General features: G+C 44.8%; 2 protein-coding genes and 1 long non-coding RNA gene across 8 annotated transcripts; all 3 read left to right on the forward strand.

The window, feature by feature from the left end:
• The first annotated feature begins 780 nt into the window (after positions 1-780).
• LOC136490254 (uncharacterized) lies at positions 781-2,777 on the forward strand. The gene is made up of 3 exons (XR_010767564.1): positions 781-1,130; positions 1,224-1,573; positions 1,782-2,777. It is a non-coding gene; the product is annotated as an uncharacterized lncRNA (long non-coding RNA).
• A 2,696-nt stretch (positions 2,778-5,473) lies between these two features.
• LOC136490255 (uncharacterized) lies at positions 5,474-10,877 on the forward strand. 6 transcript variants are annotated; one of them, XM_066486739.1, is made up of 4 exons: positions 5,474-6,232; positions 6,329-6,456; positions 8,539-8,680; positions 8,769-10,877. In XM_066486739.1, the coding sequence occupies exon 4, from the start codon at positions 8,901-8,903 to the stop codon at positions 10,326-10,328; it is 1,428 nt and encodes a 475-aa protein (XP_066342836.1). In that variant the 5' UTR covers positions 5,474-6,232; positions 6,329-6,456; positions 8,539-8,680; positions 8,769-8,900; the 3' UTR covers positions 10,329-10,877. The 6 variants fall into 6 exon arrangements, 4 of the variants coding, with proteins under 4 accessions (XP_066342836.1, XP_066342834.1, XP_066342835.1 ...); XM_066486737.1 differs by having other exon boundaries at positions 5,474-6,104; positions 6,214-6,456; XM_066486738.1 differs by having other exon boundaries at positions 5,474-6,104; positions 6,269-6,456.
• Positions 10,878-11,605: 728 nt separating this feature from the next.
• On the forward strand, positions 11,606-12,331 carry LOC136488655 (uncharacterized). The gene has a single exon (XM_066485507.1). It carries the CDS (start codon positions 11,606-11,608, stop codon positions 12,329-12,331), a length of 726 nt encoding a protein of 241 aa, XP_066341604.1.
• The last annotated feature ends 7,354 nt before the right edge of the window (positions 12,332-19,685 follow it).

The raw sequence follows: 19,685 nt of genomic DNA on the forward strand, positions 1-19,685 counted from the left end.
GCTAAAGATGTTTTGTTCGGTATATGTTCTCCGTTCACTCACTTGCAGCTTCTATTTGCCTTCCGTGCATCACAAATCTTTCTTTTTCGTTGATTTCTTAGCCAAGGACATCTTTGCTACTTGCTTTAATTTCCTAGCAACTCTGAATCTCGGGACGAGATTCCTGTTAAAGGGGTAGTTTTTATCATACCCAAAAATTCTAAGTTTGGGATGTGAACAATTTTAAATAATAAATAAATATTTTTCCATGTTTTATTTTTTTCTTGAAATTATACAGTTCAAAATTTTATTAATTAGTTGTTTCAAAAAAAATTTGGAATTCATTAGAATTTATTTAGATTTTATCCTATTTATTCAAAGGCAACTAGTATTTTCTAAAATACAAAAATTAAAATCAATATAGGGTAAAAACTTCTGGTTGTTGCATTCATGCTGCCTGCATTTATTTTATTGCTTGGTGAAGTGTTTGAAATTGTTTGAATTCAAAAACCTTTTGAAAAGAGTTTGAAAATCAAATTGAAATAAAAAGAGAAAACTCTCGGCCTTTCGGCGCGCCCGCGGCCCAGCTAGCAAGCTCGGCCCGCCCGGCCGCTCTTTCTCTTCCCCCTCACCGCATGGGCCGCTCGGCCCAACTGGCCAGCCACCCGGCCGCTCGGCCCGTTACCCCCCCTCTCTCTCTCGCTTACAGGTAGGTCCCGCCACCGGCTTTCTTCTATCTCGGTCGGACTCATGTCCGGACCCGAGCTGGGCACCTCCTCGTTCTCCAAACCTCTGTTCCTCTCCGCTGCCCTCTCTCTGTTGTTCTACTCCCTGCCGCACCTCCTCGTCCTCCACGCCCCCACGCCGCGAGACGCCGCACCGCAACAGCCGCTCCCCAAGGGCGTGCCGCCGCAGCAGGGAGCCCTCGGGCGCCACCAGGGGGCGCGCCGCCGCCGTGGATGGCGTCGCCGGTGCCCGCAGCCGTAGACATCGATCGAGGCTGCCGTAGGGAGCACGCGCGTGCGGCGGGGGAGGAAGGCGGAGCCCGGCGCGACGCGTGACGCGGATGGTGGGCGTGGCAGGTGAGCTGGTCCCGTGGGGTCTCGGGCGCCTCCGCCTCGGTTGCGTTGGGAGGCTGGTCGATGCTGACGGTGAGCACCCGAACTGCGAGCCCATGCCTGACCAAAGTTTACTGCATTTCATTTCGCTGACTTGCTGATTATTGTTTTTTATTATGTCGGCAGTAGGATGTGAACTGTGACCAAATAATCGCGAGATCTCAAAAGTAAAGATTAGTCGTTCCCACTGGCTAAAAGAAACAACCGCCATCCGAAAGAGGCAAAGAGTCAACACTGAATCTTTTCGAAAGAGTCCATACTGAATTTTGCGGTACAGAAACGTGACATCTTTGGCAAGTGGCTGGCTGTCAGGATGCCTCCGTCCACATGCCAATTTGCCATATACTATGCCCTGCCGCTTAGGTAGAAGAAGACAACGATGGTTCTTGGATGAATCCATGGGAATGGGCTACTTCCTGATTTCAGCATGGTTGCTAATGTGTGGAAGCATCCGTCAGGGATAAAAAGCCTTCAAGGTACAGGAACCGTCCTGTGCTCAGATGACCACTGCAGCAGAATTATTGTTTTCTAATTATGTCGGTAGTAGGATGTGAGTTGCGACCAAATAATCGCGAGATCTCAAAAGTCAACAATAAGATTAGTCCTTCCTTCCCACTGGCTATCCTTTTTTTATTATTGCTGGTTTCATACTCAGCTTGCAATCTTTTTGTTTTCAATGTGCAGGAACCGTGTGTTCATAAGTAGCACATGTGAGTACGTGACATTGCTGTATTCAGTTCTGGTCTTCTGGCCAGTTCACCTCATGGAAGGAGCGGCCGTAACATCATTCTTGTTCTTCTGCTTCTACTTGTTCTGCCTCTGCTCCCATGCTCGTGTGCTTTCAGGTAGCAGCAGCAGCAACAGTAGCAATGCCACGGCCGGCGACGAGGCGGCACTTCTCTCCTTCAAGGCCATGCTATCTTCTGGCCAACCCAGCTTGCTGGCTTCCTGGAACAAGTCCGGCCACTACTGCAGCTGGCCTGGAGTTGTTTGCGGCCGTCAGCACCCCGACAGGGTCATCGCCCTACGCTTGGGCTCCTTCAACCTGTCAGGCCTCATCTCTCCGTTCATGGGAAACCTGTCATTTCTCCAGAAGCTGGACCTAAGTGACAACCAGCTTGTCGGGCAGGTGCCTCCGGAGATCGGTCGTCTTGGCAGACTCAAGGGCCTGAACTTGAGCGCAAATTTTCTCTATGGAATCATTCCTGCGGCCATGGGAGGATGCACCAGCCTCCAGTTTGAGTCGGTCGTTGACTTTATTCCTGAGCCTAGGTGCTCGAAGTTTGTAGTGGAGTTACAAACGAGAAGGAGAAAGATGGGGGGTACAAGAGGTCCGGTCGGACTCTGGTCAGTGGGGCCGAGAGTGATGGGAGCTCCGCTATGTGCTAAGTGAACTTGATCGATCTGAATCCACTTAGTTATGATGCAGAGAGCGCATCCCCTTTTATAGATGAAGGGGATGGCCTTCCAAGTGAGAGGGAGAGAATACGTATGCTACTAAGTCTTGTTGCCCATGCCGGTGGGTACAGGATGATGGTAGGCGCCCACAATATTGTTGCATGTTAGATGCACGTGAGAGGTTGTGTCGTCTTCTTCAGGTATGGCAGATGTCGGTGCCTGCCACACTGTTGATACCCAGAGGCATGTAAGGTGTTTTACCATGTTCGCCTGGTATGGTAAATGTCGGCGCCCACAACACTGTTGATGCCCAGAGGCATGTGGGGGGAGCCTTACCGTATTTGACCGATATGGGATTTAATGGCGCCTACAACACTGTAGGGGAAAATGTCGGCGCCTACAACACCGCTTGGGTTCTGTCGTGCCAAGAGGGTCGTAGGGTAATGCCTGACAGGTGCACAGGGTACGGTCCCTAGTATTGCGGTTTGACTTGTGCGCCCTGCCTTAGTTCATCCGTTTCCTGGTCCTTACCGAGCGGGCGTCCCATGTCGGTTGGCCCCAGTCGGCTCTGACCGTGCCAGTCGGAGAGGAGCTGTAAGCAGGGGTTTAGCGTATCCCCAGTCGGAGACGCGGGTCGGAGTTTAGAAGTGGTGTTTTTGGCCAGGCCTTCCGGTCGGAGAGGCCGTCCGGAGGCGGGCTGGAGACCGAAGCGAGTGCTCCGGTCGGAGAGGTGGGCCGGAGTCGGAAGCGGGCGCCGTTCCTCCTCGGCCCGGCCTTCCGGTCGGAGATTGGATCGTCCTTCTGACCTGTTATCTAGGTATTTGGGCCAGCCCATGAGTTGCGCGTTGCTCGCAATGTTTTCTGTTGGGGGCAAGCCTTTGTTGGGAAGCCGGTCCATGATGGACCCCGGGTTTATGAACCCGACAGCTAGTTTCAAACCGGTAATGATAAATACTTTTTAAAGTAATGGATGCTCTAACAGGAAACAACACTCACTTTTTTTAAAGTAATGGATGTTCTAACAGCTGGAAACTTCACAAAGCATGTGAGGTGGCTAGTTTGAAACCGGTAATGATAAATGTACTTTTTTAAAGCAATGGATGCTCTAACAGGAAACAACACTTTTTAAAGTTCTAATAGATGCTCTAACAGCTGGAAACTTCGCAAAGGATTTGTTCCTTGCTGAGAAAGCCTGATTACTCAAAAGGAATCCTCTCTGACTGGAACTAGTTAAGGCTGGCTGTATTCCATGACGGCAAGAACAAATCCTGATTCCTGCCGTCACAGCTACTCAATCAAAGTGCCAAAAATAATGGAAGGGCGTACTCGATCGACAAAGCTAGAGGATAATATATGATCTCAGACCTATTAAACTATTCCGGATAGAAACAAAATCAGCATAAAAGTTGTAGTACTCGATGATATCTACAACTTTATAGTTTATTTCTTTTCATTTGAGACCACTTGGAGTTTCGAATATGCAATACAAGATTCACAAATGTGAGTTTAGAATAATAGTGTCGGCTCTATAGTCATAAGTTACTATGTAGCTAAGATAGTAAAAATACCATTTGTCATCGGTTCCATTCCCTGTGAGATGGCTAGTTTGAAACCGGTAATGATAAATACTTGTTAAAGTAATGGATGCTCTAATAGGAAACAACACTTTTTAAAGTAATGGATGTTGGCTGGAAACTTCGCAAAGGATGTGAGATGGCTAGTTTGAAACCGGTAATGATAAATACTTTTTAAAGTAATGGATGCTCTAACAGGAAACAACACTCACTTTTTTAAAGTAATGGATGTTCTAACAGCTGGAAACTTCACAAAGGATGTGAGATGGCTAGTTTGAAACCGGTAATGATAAATGTACTTTTTAAAGCAATGGATGCTCTAACAGGAAACAACACTTTTTTAAGTTCTAATAGATGCTCTAACAGCTGGAAACTTCGCAAAGGATTTGTTCCTTGCTGAGAAAGACTGATTACTCAAAAGGAATCCTCTCTGACTGGAACTAATTAAGGCTGGCTGTATTCCATGACGGCGAGAACAAATCCTGATTCCTGCCGTCACAGCTACTCAATCAAAGTGCCAAAAATAATAGAAGGGCGTATTCGATCGACAAAGCTAGAGATTGGAGCGTGCAGTGCTGGTGGATGCATAAATATCCATGCTCACCGCTTCAGAAATTATATACTCCAGATGATACCCTCTAAATTAAGTAAAGGAGAGATAGCGAGAGATGATGAGCCTGCCAATGCAGAGTAAATAATTAAGCTAAGGCGACCCAATCATCATCAAGAAAAGCAAGGCAATTAAGCCAAAAGATGGCAGAGGCCATCGTGGGGTCGATGCTGTGGAAGCTGCAGCAGGTGGCGAGCAGGGAGGCGTGGACGCTGGTGGCTGTGAACGAGGACATCCGGAGCCTCCGTGACAAGCTCATGTGTCACACTCCAAAATTTCTGATTTTGGGTTGTGCAGAGAAAACACTAAATAAAATAAAAGGTTTTAATATTTGGATAAAATTTATCAAGTTTAGTTTGTGCTAGTGCAAATTTAGTTATAGAAAAAATGTTAATTTTCAAAGTTTTCTAATTTTGACGGGCGTTTGGATGATGTGATGTTCTGCTTGTTGCTTAACTTGAAGTTATGAGTGAGTAGAATTTTTCAAGTCGTTTATCTATCTCTGGCTCGTCTCTGTCGTTTCCGATAATCAAATTCTTGCTTTCTCGATCCTAATCTTTTCATTCAGAGTTTCTGAAGATCCTCTTCTTCTCCTCCAAATCTTCCTTTGACTTCATCATCCATCAATTAATCTCTACAAACTTCTCGTGAATTTTTTTAGCTTTTTTTGAAACTTGTTCCTACTTGTCTGTGAGCATAATTTAATTTTTAGATGCTCCAAATTATCTTATCATGAGTTCCAAATACTTTATTTGGGTTCCTCATGTTCCATAATGTCTCTGTGAATTTTCTCCGAATTTTCAGAGCTTTCGAAGTATTTTTCGATGTTTAAATAATAATTCTAGACTTTTCTGGAATTATTTTTATCCACGAAATTAATTAATTCCGAAAATAATAAATCTCTCAATTTTCCAAACGCTCAAAGCCCATGTGCAATAATCCTAATAAATCCTAAAGGCACATGTCTTTATTTACTAATGGGCTTTAATAATTAATTAGGCCTATTAGTAAAAATGGATGATGCAACATCAATTAGTACTATATTGCTAATTGATGTAGATGTGGGGAGTTCTCGTCCCTATATATATGTACCAATTCCTTGGGTAAAGCACACCAAAACTACCGTAAGGGGAGCCCCTAGTTTGAAAAATCACTCGTATAGTAAATTAGATTTTTCTCCTCTTTCTCTCACCGCCGTCGTCGGACGCTCATCCTAGTTGCCTGCGGCGCTCGGCAACCTGACATACCATGCGTGGTGTGCCCTGCTTTGCCCAGATGATTCCGATCGATCCGCTGCATCCGCGTACTACGAACCTCAGCAGATCGTCGCCCTTCTGGCCGCTTCAAGCCGCCGTCATCGATCTTCGGTTCTCATCCAGTTGAGCACACCTATCATCTGTCAACACCGTCTGCAGCTGACTACTGGTGAGCACCTGCATGTCCTCGTCCCTATCTCCTCTATCGTCTATATCATGCCCTAAGCCATGTATGCTATCTGTTTCCCTAACGTGCCCTGCATCCTACCGATCTCTAGCTGCGAGCCTCGAACCATGGTATGAAGCTGCTCATCCTCTCAATTGTTTGTCTAGCGTCATCTACGAGTTCATCAACTAGAGCTGTTGTGCCCGACGCTGCCCATTGGTGGCCAGCGGACCAGGGCCATGAAGATCGTGAATACGTGCAGACTGTCCAGAGGCCCTGCCGGCTGCCGCGGGACCGCTGACGGAGGGGCACGACCAGGCGAAGCTCTCACCACTGGCTCTTCTCATCGTCTGAGGTGAGTATGCTGTCATCTGTGCCTGTTCGTTCGTCTTCAGCCATGGTGAGAATCTCCATGTATCCCTGCACGATCTGTTCTCTGCAACACCGTCACTAGCTTTTGCACCTATACGTATCTTCAGTAAATGATCGCATCGTTGCCCCGTAGTTCAAGCAAAGCAAGCAGCTGCCTCCTGCTTGTTCTGCAAACTGTCCTGTTTGCCATCACCAGCAGCAATCAGAGGCCAAACCGGCTGTCAGCTAAGCAAATAGCACTTCCCTGCAAGCACGTACGTGACCGGCCAAAGGAACAACTGATATGTCTGTCCAAGCACAGTACGTTATACTTTTCTTTGAATCCTCTGCTCTCCTTGATAACCCGATATCTAAAGCTAATTCCGTCAAAAACAATCTTTCATCGTTTATTCGTTTTAGCTCAGAATTTGTATGTTATGCTCTTGTCAATATAATCTACGTGTTAGTTTTCAACATTTATCATTCTACATATTTATACGTTTATGATTAAATGTTAATTTGGTTAATATGTATGCAACTAGTTTTATAATTAAAAGCAACACAGTAAACATTGATCTTTCACAAATAAACACTAATTTGATTCATGATAACTTGTATGTTTCTAATTATTATAACTTGGTTAGTTTAAACTTGTTTCATATACAAAGCTGATCACATGTTTTCTCTTTTATATTGTTATAAAGTTTAAATGGATTAAATAATATATGCATGTTCATAATTAAAATCTGATTAGTTTAACTTGGCTTTTTAAAATAAATGTGATTTATATGCTACATATGATTTTGCTCAATTAAAATGAATCAAGCATGTAGGCTTCTCTTTTATAATATATGAAATTCTGGTAAACGTTTCTTTCTAACGGTAGTTTCATTTTCGGTGTTTCTTGCGTTCCCGTGACCGTAGCAACGAGCAATCTCTTTAGAACCCTTTTTATTATGATGGGTGTACTGTGTTTAGTTATTTATGTTTGTTTGCTTGTATGTTTCTGTGTGCTTAGTGTTTGCTACGAGTAGAAGAGAACCATACGTAAGCACGGGAAACCAGAAGCTGCAGAATGGAAGAGAAAGTTGAGGCTTCTCTAAGCAAGTTGCTTTGGGTGTAAAGCAAGTTTATGGCAAGTATAGCATGGGATCATCCTTGATACCTACTCACTTATAATCATTCAATTCATACTGCAAGTGTCTACCTTGTTTCTTGTAAGGATTTCCTAGCACTTGAAGTTGTACCTTGAAACCTTGGGTTTGTGCATTGGGTAGTATGATGTCAGTGCTCAATTAAAGACTATGATTTTGTAACTTGACTAATGGAATATGCAATAAACAGTAAAAGATGTTTTTAGCAACAAGGAACTAGGGGGCTAGAGCATACTTTTTGTGATGCTCTAGATTCCTCTCCTTAAGGACTTATCTATAAGTGGTCACTGGGACTTACAGTACAACTATGAGTGCCACATGGCTCTAGCTTTAGTCAAGTATGAGGACCTTTTCTAGCTTATTAGTGGTTACCTTTATGGCGCAAGAGGGGCTTGATGAATCGGGTATAGTGCGGCCTCTGTCCTTATGTGTATAGCCTGCGCGGAATGTGCCATTTGGAAGGGGAGCTCTAAATCTATTTGCCAATTGGAATCCTAGTAGCCCTAACTTATTAGACGAACCATTGAAAGGCTTCATAGTGAACCCTGCCGACCTTCCTTGGAAGTGGATCAAGAGATTAGCTACCTCGAGCGAAAGGGTAAATCATGACTCATGGTGAAAGTGTACAACCTCTGCAGAATGTAAAACTAGTATATCAGCCGTGCTCATGATCACGAGCGGCCTTAGAACTCTTACGGAATAGATGATTATTAATGAATAATTAATTGTTTATACTATTCATTATTCACGTTTACCTGATCATGTGTTTATATGGCCTTACGATAAATTTGATACTACTCAATTCTTAAAACTATGACTCATTAAAACCTAATCGCAGTAAACCAGTGTCATCCTTTTGAGCCTCATGAACCCCATGTTATATTTGCTGAGTACAATATGTGCTCACCCTTGCTATTTTCCCCACTCATTAGTCTGTAGTAAAAGTTTCTCAGAAGATTGAGGACATGAGTTCGCAGAAGATTGATAGAAGTGCTAGGCGTATGTTACCCCTAGTCACCCGTCCCTGTGAAGAATGGAGCCTGAAGATTAGTTACCGTTTCGCGATACTCTGATGTAAGTGTTAATATAGCTATGTATACGCTATTCAATAACATTGTTTCTTATATTTTCCATTCTGTTGTTGTATGTGTGGACTTCCTAGGCACACATATGGCGAGCCTAGTTTTGTTCTTAAAACTGGGTGTGACAAAGACTGGAAGAATCATATGAAGGCACCAGGGTGGTCAAGAGTGCCAAGCTCTATATCCTCAAAGAGAAGCTAGCAAGTTTCAAGATGCAAGACAATGAGAGCATACCAGATATGTTTCACCAGTTACAAATAATTGTGAATGACTTGAAAAGCTTGGGTGAGAAAGTAGAGGACAAGGACTTTTCTCATAAGTTCTTGAGATGCTTGCCATCAAGGTTTGACACTTTGGTCACTATTCTTGTGAGAGATGGCTTGGAGAATATGACCCCAAACCAAGTACTAGGTGATGTGGTCACTCAAGACACATACCATGTGGAAAGGGATGGGGGCATACAAGAGGATGAGAAGAAGAAGAAGAGTGTTGCATTCAAGGTCGGGTCATCATCCAAGAGCAAGGGCAAAGCTAAGAATGAGGAATCAAGTGAAGATGAAAAAGAAAGCTCAATGGATGAAGATGAAGAAATGGCTCTATTTGTGCGCCGGTTTGGCAAGTTCATGAAGAAGAAAGGCTATGGTGCAAGAAAGAGAAGGGACAAGTCCAAGGGCAAGGAAGAACCAAGAAGGTGCTACACGTGCACATACAATAGTGACAATGATGATGATGAGAAGAAAGACAATAAGAAGGAAAAGAAAGAAAAGGAGAAGAAGATGACCTTCAAGAAGAAGAAGAAGGGTCAATCATATTGTGTCACATGGGATAGTGATGCCTCATCAAGTGATGATGATGATGATGATAGTGAGGTTGAGAGGAAGACCACCAAGAAGAAGGCCTTTGCAAGCATTGCTATTCAAAACAAGCCTTCTCTATTTGATGCTCCATCAACATGCGTCATGGCTAAGGCCACCAAGGTACAATCCTATGATGAGAGCGATAGTGAGAGTGAGGATGAGGAGGAGCCCTCCAAGGAGGAACTCTTTGCTATGTTAGAAGATGCTCATTCTTATATGGAGAAGAAGAGAAAGGAGTACAAAGAATTGCGCAAGAAGAATCAAGCTCTTGAGCAATCCTTTGGGGAGCTAAAGGCAAGTTATGAGAGGCTGGTGGAAGCCCATGAGGAGCTTGGAAATGCTCACACTAAGCTTAATGAAGCTTACTCCACTCTTGTTAGCCAAGATAAGAAGGAACATATTCAAACATGTAACGTAGGCATAACTAGTGATATTCTTGATGAATCTTTCTACGAGCCTATTGTTGTTGCTCCTACTCACCCCTCATGTAGCTCATCCACTACTACTTCACCTATGAGTGATGGTTTCACTTGTGATGCCTCACTTATGGTTGAGAATGAGACCTTGAAAAAGGAGGTCAGTGAGCTCACTCATGCTTTAGGCAAGGCCTATGGTGGTGAGGCCCACTTGCTTAAGTGCTTGGGTAGCCAAAGATTTTCTCTCAACAAAGAGGGATTGGGCTATACCCCCAAGAATGGCAAGGCGGCTTTTGCTACTCACAAGACTAGTTTTATGAAGAGCAAGGTCGGTTTTATACTATATGCAAGCAAAATGGGCACCTAGAGCAATATTGCAAGAACAAGAACAATGCTAATGTATCCTCAATTCAATTTGATTCATGTTATTTGCTTACCAAGGGTATCAATGGTGTACAAGCTAAGTTCATTGGTGCACCAATTGTGGGCTCAAAGAAGAAAGCCATTTGGGTACCAAAGTCCTTAGTCACTAACCTTGGAGGACCCAAAAAGGTTTGGGTACCTAAAAAGAATTGATTTGCTTTTGTAGGTTAATTATAAAGTCGAAGGAAGGCATTAGGTGCTTGATAGTGGGTGTACTCAACACATGACCGGTGATTCAAGAATGTTCAATTCAATCAACACAAGTGGCAATGATGGATTTGATAGTATCACTTTTGGTGACAATGGCAAAGGCAAGGTTAAGGGGCTTGGTAAGATTGCTATATCCAATGACATGAGCATATCCAATGTGTTGCTAGTTGAGAGCTTGAACTTCAATCTATTGTTGGTAGCTCAACTTTGTGATCTTGGTTTCAAATGCATCTTTGGGGTAGATGATGTAGAGATCATAAGTGTAGATGGCTCTAACTTGATATTCAAAGGATTTAGATATGAGAATCTCTACTTGGTTGATTTTAATGCTAGTGAAGCTCAATTGTCAACATGCTTATTCACTAAGTCTAGCATGGGTTGGTTATGGCATAGAAGTCTAGGTCATGTTGGAATAAAACAATTGAATAGATTGATTAAGCATGACTTGGTTAAGGGCTTGAAGGATGTGTTATTTGAAAAGGATAGACTATGTAGCTGTTGTCAAGCCGGGAAACAAGTTGGAAACACTAATCCAAAGAAGAGCATAATGAGCACAAGTAGATAGTTTGAGCTATTGCACATGGATTTATTTGGACCAACAACATACACTAGTATTGATGGAAACAAGTATGGCTTCGTGATAGTGGATGATTACACAAGGTATACATGGGTCTTCTTTCTTGTTGACAAAAGTGAATTGTTCGATATATTCAAATCTTTTGTCAAGAGATGCTAAAAAAGTTTGAAATCACAATCAAGAAAGTAAGAAGTGACAATGGAAGTGAATTCAAGAACACAAGAATTGATAAGTTGTGTGATGATTTTGGAATTAGGTATCAATTCTCAGCCAAGTACACTCCTCAATCAAATGGCCTTGTTGAGAGGAAGAATAGAACACTTATTGATATGGCCAGGTCTATGCTTAGTGAGTACAATGTTAATGATTCATTTTGGGCCGAAGCAATCAACACGGCTTGCTATTATAGCAACCTCCTCTATTGTCATCCATTGATGGAGAATACACCATATGAGCTATTGAATGGAAGAAACCCCATCATTGCATACTTTGGAGTGTTTGGTTGCAAATGCTATATCCTCAAGAAAGGCACAAGATTGAGCAAGTTTGAGAATAAATGCGATGGATGGTTCTTACTTGGTTACTCCACTACAAGCAAAGCATATAGAGTTTGGAATAATACCACCAAGATAGTGGAAGAAGTGCATGATGTTGAATTTGATGAAACCAAGGGCTCTCAAGATGAAGATGAAAATCTAGATGATGTGAAAGGCACTCAATTGGTGAATTCAATGAAGAACATGGATATTGGTGACATAAGGCCTAGAGAGGTGATAGATGTGGAAGATGAAAAAGATCAAGTGCTCCCTCCTCCCAATGTACAAGCAAATGAAAATCAAGCTAGTACAAGTGGTACTCATGATGAAGCTCAAGTCCAACAAGTGGAAGATCAACAAGCTAGTTCATCTCAAGCTAATCAAGCAAACGATCAATCTCAAGTTCTTCAACCAACACATATTGCAAGAGATTATCCTTTGGATCAAATAGTTGGGGACATAAGAAGTGGTGTACAAACAAAATCAAGATTGGCATCCTTTTGTGAGCATTATTCATTTGTGGCATCATTTGAACCAACCAAGAAAGAAGATGCATTGATGGATGTTGATTGGGTTAATGCTATGCATGAAGAGCTAAACAACTTCACAAGGAACCAAGTTTAGGAATTGGTTGAAAGGCCAAAGAATTACAATGTGGTTGGTACCAAGTGGGTATTTAAAAATAAGCAAGATCAAGATGGGATAGTTATAAGGAACAAAGCAAGATTGGTAGCACAAGGCTATACACAAGTTGAAGGTCTTGACTTTGGAGAAACATATGCCCCGGTTGCTAGATTGGAAGCAATTAGGATCTTGTTAGCTTATGTATGTGCCCACAACATCAAGCTTTATCAAATGGATGTGAAGAGTGCATTCTTGAATGGGTACATCAATGAGTTGGTTTATGTTGAGCAACCCCCCGGTTTTGAAGATGACAAGAAGCCCGACCCTGTCTACAAGTTGAAGAAGGCATTATATGGTTTGAAGCAAGCACCAAGGGCATGGTATGAGAGATTGAGGGACTTCCTACTCTCTAAAGGGTTCAAGATGGGCCAGGTTGACACCACTCTCTTCACCAAGAAGATAGGCAAAGACTTATTTGCGTTGCAAATTTATGTGGATGATATAATATTTGGATCAACCAATCAAGATTTTTGTGAGAAGTTTGAAAACATGATGGCTAATGAATTTGAGATGTCCATGATTGGAGAGCTTAGTTACTTCCTTGGTCTTCAAATCAAGCAAATGAAGAATGGCACATTTGTAAGTCAAGGCAAGTACATAAAGGACATGATCAAGAAATTTGGATTGGAGGATGCAAAGGCAATTCATACACTAATGGGGACAAATGGTCATTTGGACTTGGACACTAGTTGCAATATGGTGTATCAAAAGCTATATCGGTCAATGATTGGAAGTCTACTCTATGTCACCGCATCAAGGCCGGATGTCATATTTAGTGTATGCATGTGTGCAAGATTTCAAGCCTCACCAAGAGAAAGTTATTTGAAGGCAACAAAGAGAATATTGAGATACTTGAAGCATACACAAAATATTGGAATGTGGTATCCCAAGGGGTCTAACTTTGAGTTGATTGGATATTTGAACTCCGATTATGCGGGATGCAAAGTGGATAGAAAGAGCACATCGGGCACATGTCAATTATTGGGAAGGTCACTTGTATCTTGGTCATCATAGAAGCAAAATAGTGTTGGCACTATCTACCGCTGAGGCCGAATACATATCCACCGATAGTTGTTGTGCTCAATTACTTTGGATGAAGGCTACTTTGGATGATTTTGGAATCAAATACAAACAAGTGCCATTGCTATGTGACAATGAAAGTGTCGTGAAGCTCACTAACAACCCCGTTCAACATTCAAGAACCAAGCACATTGACATTCTCCATCACTTCATAAGAGATCACCATCAAAAGGGCGACATTGCAATTGAGAGTGTGGGCACCGATGATCAACTTGCCAATATTTTCACCAAGTCACTTGATGAGAAGAGATTTTGTAAGCTAAGGAATGAATTGAACATACTTGATTTCTCAAATATGTGTTGATGCACCCTGACATTATATGACATGCCTCCCCTTCGACAAAGCAAAGGTAAAATTGTATGGCATATGCATTCATACTTTGCTAAGGACATGTTTAGTGCATCTAGTCATTCCACTCTTTTATTAGGCTCATTCATGAAAATCAAATGAATTTGATGCTTGTATGGTACCACTATTGCTTCTATGCTTGATATGATCTAGTGGTAGCACATGTTTATGGGCTTCTGAACCTAGTGTTGAATCTAGAAAATGAGCTTTAAGAGTTTAACTCAACATTGACAAAATAACCATTGAAAGATGTGTGAATAAGCTTGCCATTGGTTCAAACCGAGTTAAATATCTTATGCACATTGTCTAGTTTGAACCATTTGAACTAATGATCCTCCATTTTAAAGCTCATTCACCCCCCTCTAGTAATTGATTTCAAGTTGCCTAACTCAACCTACTTAAATTTTGAGCTCACCTTTTGTGGTTTTTGATGACAAAGGGGGAGAAGTGTGACAAAGATATGCAAAGGGGAGAGAAGATATGTGAAAGGGAAGAGTTAGGGAAGATTTGACATAGGCAGAGACAAGAAATGAGAATAGAAGGGGATCAATTAAAATTTTGAAGCACAAAAGTAGGGGGAGTAAGCTCATGAACTTGATTGTTGCATTTGAATGCGCATTTACATATGATTGCTTGCCATTGCACAAGTTTTAAATTAAATATACATGCTTGTGTGGTTATGCTAGTATAGAACATGATTGATGCAATGAAATACTAGCTTGCATAGGTGGTAGCTAGATATAATTTGTGTTTATCAAGTGGTACTAGATCATTGCTTCTAATGTTGATCTCATGAGGTATCTAGTTGTTTTTGATGTATCTAGCTAACCATGGTGCTAAGGATGGTGTTAAAAGTGCACTCCAATTGGTATCACGCTTCAAAGGTCCACTCTTTACACCTTAGCATCATTTGGTAGTAGTAACTCTCCCACAGCTCCAATACATGCATATGTGCAAGTTTTAAAAAAAACACACTAGGACATATGTAGGGAGAGTGTGGGGGTATTAACCCCTATACCCTTACGGCTAGGCTTGGGCCGGCCCAGATCAGAGGGTCCGGTTCATCAAAAGACGACGCGCGGCTCGGCCAACCTATTTGGAGTCCCACGCAAGGAGTCAAGGCAGATTTAGCGATCAAGCAAGATCCTGGTCGGTTAGAACAGGAATCCTTATCCGGCCACCTATGGCAATTGTAACTGGCTAGGATTAGTTTCCAGATCTGTAACCCTGCCCCCTGGACTATATAAGGCGGGTAGGGGATCCCTCTAAAAAACATCTCTCATCGACATACAGCAATACAATCAGACGCAGGATGTAGGTATTACGCCTTCTTGGCGGTCGAACCTGGATAAAACCTCATGTCTGTCTTGCGTCACCGTCTTGTTTGAGGCTTGTGCATCTGTCTACCGACAATCTACTACCTTGGGCATACCCCTAGGTAGACTGCCGACCATATTTCATCGATAGTGGCACGCCAGGTAGGGGGTGTGCGTACTGCTCTCCAAGCAAACAAGATGGTCATCATCTCCGGCTCCATGGCTACACCCAACGGCCTCACATTCACCGTCGGCCAGATCACCTGGACCACTGGCTCCGATGACTTCATCGCCATGACCACGGAGGAAGCGTGGATTCAGTCTGCGCCGACCACTGCTTCACCTGCATCGGCTATGGCTCCGACCACGGTGGATACAGCTCCAACCACGATGGATCTGGCTCCGACCACAGCACATCTGGCTCCGACCACACCTGCATCATCCTTAGCCATGCTGACCACTCGTCACCTGCTTCCCTGCTACAAAGGGAAGCAGATCGACAACACCGACCTGCTCGACTCCATCAATCGGGTCGGCACCAAACTCGCTGAAACCCTAGCTCTGGTAAGTACAATTCAAAGTCAACCTAATGAGCAGGTAACCGCTCCCCACAACAGATCTACCTGACCAGCTCGGGCCAGTCATCTTGCATGACTTGGTACAGATCTCGTGGTCATATCTACTCCTGAAGGGCGCTCCGCTCGTCGCTGGCCAGCCTCCACGATGGGTCTCCGGCTCTCCGAGTATGAAGCCTCGATGGAGAACTACCAGGCCTAGCTCTACGGCCTGCAAAACGCTGCCTCCAACTACACGTATAACATACAACGTTGCTTGGATCTATGTTTTGTACATCAGCCTCGGCCAAGGCCAAGCAACTTCGTCAACATGATCCGGATTGAGGGTTATCAAGAAGGATCCGTCCACACAGTCCAAGAGGGTGACTCTAGCTCCTCATCTGGCATCGCATCTAATGCCTCCATCCACACCGAGCTCCAGCATCACAACGATAAAGGCGTCGAATACGATCTGGATATCCCAGACCATGCCCTGGGGTTCCCGCAATTCCCGTCTTTCCCGCCAAGGCAAGGGGATTTGATCAATGTTGTCAGCAATGATGAACCGCCAGCAGTTGGCGAAATAGAACAAGAAAGGATTGCACGTGAGGCATGCAATATTGACCGGTTTAATCGCTGGCAAATTGAAGCTGAAGCAGAAGAGGAGGCACGACGCATAAGGGTCTAGCCACGCGACCTCAACAATGCTTTCGACAGGGTGGGGGACAAACAGGTCTTCAGGACTCCAAGCGCCAACGTAGCCGTCGCCATGGCGACAATGCAACGGCTACCCAACACCCCCGAAACCCAGGCAGTTCGCGATGATATACAAGCTTATCTGACGGCTGCTATGGCTCAGACCGCAGAGATGGTGAATTAAGCCCGGGCTCCATCCGTTTCAGTCGAATCAAGCCACAGCTGCCAATACTCAAGTCGCCCATAGCCACTCAACCAACGTGGCTCGTGCAACAATGACCCATCAGACAACCGACAAGGCGGAAACGGTGGTCATGATGGTGGTCGGGACGACAACCGCCGTCGGGAGGACAACCACCAAGATAACCGCGATAATCGCCGTGGTCGCAGGGTTAATTAGGATGGCAATCGGGATCACCGTGATGGCAATAATGATCTCCGCCGCTACCTCGGGGAACACGATCTGTGTGATCACATCAACCAGAGAGCCAACGATCGAGCATCCCATGAAAGTTATCGCCGTATGGAATATGACACTGCCCACGGCCCATCGGGTTTGAAGCAGTTTACTCCACACCTTCGCCAAGTCATATGGCCCAAGAACTTTAAGCTCGAGAAACTTTAGAAGTACGATGGCAAGGAGAACCCCAAATTATGGGTCATGCTCTACGAAACTACGTGTAGATCAGCCATGGCTGACGAGCACATTATGTCTAACTACTTCACAGTCACTGTTGGCCATGCAGGTCACCAATGGCTGGTCAGCTTGCCGGCGAACTACTTTGATTCTTGGCAAGAGCTCAAGCAAGCCTTCATTGACAACTTCATTGCTACTTGCGAACAACCTAGCAACAAATATGATCTGCAACGGATTCGAGATTGAAAAGATGAGCCACTGCATGAGTACGTCCGACGTTCCTCAGAGATGCGCATCAAGGTCCCATCAATCTCCGACAACGAGGCAATCGAGGCTTTCATCACTGGCCTCCGCTTCCATGACGCCCTGAGGGACAAGCTCCTCCGCAAGAGACCTAAATCGGTCACAGCGCTCCTGGCCACCGCTAAGAAATATGCGGACGCCAACGACGCTAAAAAGATAATTATCAAAGAAGCAGCAAGGGTTCCACGCTCCGACCACCCCCCACACCACGACGACTACCACGGCAACCATGGTCGGAACGACAATTTTGACCGCCGCAACCAGCGCAATGACTCCCGCGACCACCGCGACCAACGTAATCAGCGGCGTAACTGCTGCGACGATTACAGGGGCAAGCGTGCTCGGGAAGACGATGGCGAGGTCAACACCGTTAAAAAAGGTGGCAGATGTCGTAACTACGAAGACGACTACACCAAAGCATTGAAAGGGTCCTGCTAGCTCCATCCTAAGTCAAACCACACCATGGAGAATTGCTGCGTTCTCAAGTCTATTTACACGCGCCAACAGGCTTCGGATACGTCCGACAAGCCTAACGACGTAGGGGAACAATGCAACGAGGACAACGACAATGAAGATGCAGATCCTCGTCACAAGTACGTCAAGCTAACCGATCGCGTGCACACCATCATCGGAGGCAAAGTATCCATCGAGACCAAACAAGAATGCAAGCTGCTCGCCCGCGCTTGCTTGAACATGGCCAACACCGACAACCTCCTCACCGATCCGCGGCTCCCTCTGTGGTCTCACCGCGAAATCTCCTTCAGCAGAAAGGACCAATGGGCCGCAATACCTAAGCCAGGACGTTTTCCCCTGGTCCTCGATCCTTGTATCAACAAGGTTCAATTCGATAGAGTACTGATCGACGGCGGCAGCTCCATCGATATACTATTCAAGAACAGTCTACCCGCCCTGAAGATGGCCCAGGCAGACCTCAAGCCGTACGAGGCATAGTTCTGGGGTGTTCTCCCCGGACAGAGCTCTACACCTCTTGGGCAGATCACGCTACCTGTGCAGTTTGGGACCCCAGACCACTTCCGCACCGACTACGTCAACTTCGTGGTCGCTGACTTCGACGGCACCTACCATGCTATTCTTGGTCGACCATCGCTCACCAAGTTCATGGCCATACCTCATTACAGGTATCTGGTGCTTAAGATGCCTACTGAGAAAGGAGTTCTAACCCTCCGAGGCAACGTGTACGTAGCTTATACCTGCGAGGACGATAGTTTCAAAATAGCAGAGGCTCACGACCTCTCTATTTGCATGGCCGAGACCATGCTCGACGCCAAGAAGACCCCGGCCAACCACCTGGAGATCCCAGAGCTCGAGGCTCCATGCAAGAACATCAAGTCCAAGGAGCACAAGGTGATCTAGCTGGTCGACGGTGATCCCAGCAGAACGGCCCTTATCGGGGCCAACCTGGATCCCAAATAGGAAGACGCGCTCGTCAGGTTCTTGAGGAGCAACGTGGATGTGTACGCATGGAAACCTGCTGACATGCCCGGTGTACCTCGGAACTTGATCGAGCACTCCTTGAATGTCAACGACAAGGCCAAACCTATCAAGCAGAAGCTACGACGGTTTGCTCGCGACAAAAAGGAGGCGATTAGGGTAGAAGTTACACGGCTTTTGGCAGCCGGATTTATCAAAGAAGTGTATCATCCGAAGTGGTTAGCCAACCTGGTTCTTGTACGCAAAAAGAATAATGAATGGAGAATGTGCGTTGATTACACTGATCTCAACAAACACTGCCCTAAGGACCCCTTCGGCTTACCTCGCATAGATGAGGTCGTAGATTCAACCGCCAGTTGTGAGCTGCTTTCCTTTCTCGATTGCTACTCTGGTTATCACCAGATCGCTCTCAAAAAGGACGACCAGATCAAGACATCTTTTATCATGCATTTTGGTGCCTACTGCTACACGACCATGTCGTTCGGGCTCAAGAACGCCGGGGCTACCTACCAACGCGCTATACAAGCCTGCCTCAAAGACGAGATAAAAGACGACCTCGTTGAGGCTTATGTTGATGATATAGTTGTCAAAACCAAGGAAGCACATACCCTTGTTGACAACCTGGAACGCACCTTTGCAGCCCTTAACACATTCCACTGGAAATTAAACCCAAAAAAGTGCATCTTTGGTGTTCCTTCTGGCATACTACTTGGCAACGTCGTCAGTCACGATGGCATACGCCCTAACCCGGAGAAAGTCAAAGCTATCTTGGACATGAAGCCGCCCAAAAAGGTGAAGGATGTTCAGAAGCTTACCGGATGCATGGCCGCCCTCAGCCGTTTCATATCAAGATTAGGCGAAAAAGGATTACCGTTCTTTAAACTGCTCAAAGCATCCGAAAAGTTTG

This window comes from Miscanthus floridulus, chromosome 10 (genome assembly GCF_019320115.1).
Source record: "Miscanthus floridulus cultivar M001 chromosome 10, ASM1932011v1, whole genome shotgun sequence".
Lineage (NCBI taxonomy): Eukaryota > Viridiplantae > Streptophyta > Magnoliopsida > Poales > Poaceae > Miscanthus > Miscanthus floridulus.

Excerpts from the sequence above, each read along its gene's own strand:
- LOC136490255 (XM_066486736.1), top strand. The coding sequence starts at position 8,901 with ATGCAAGACAATGAGAGCATACCAGATATGTTTCACCAGTTACAAATA.
- LOC136488655 (XM_066485507.1), top strand. The coding sequence starts at position 11,606 with ATGGAGAATACACCATATGAGCTATTGAATGGAAGAAACCCCATCATT.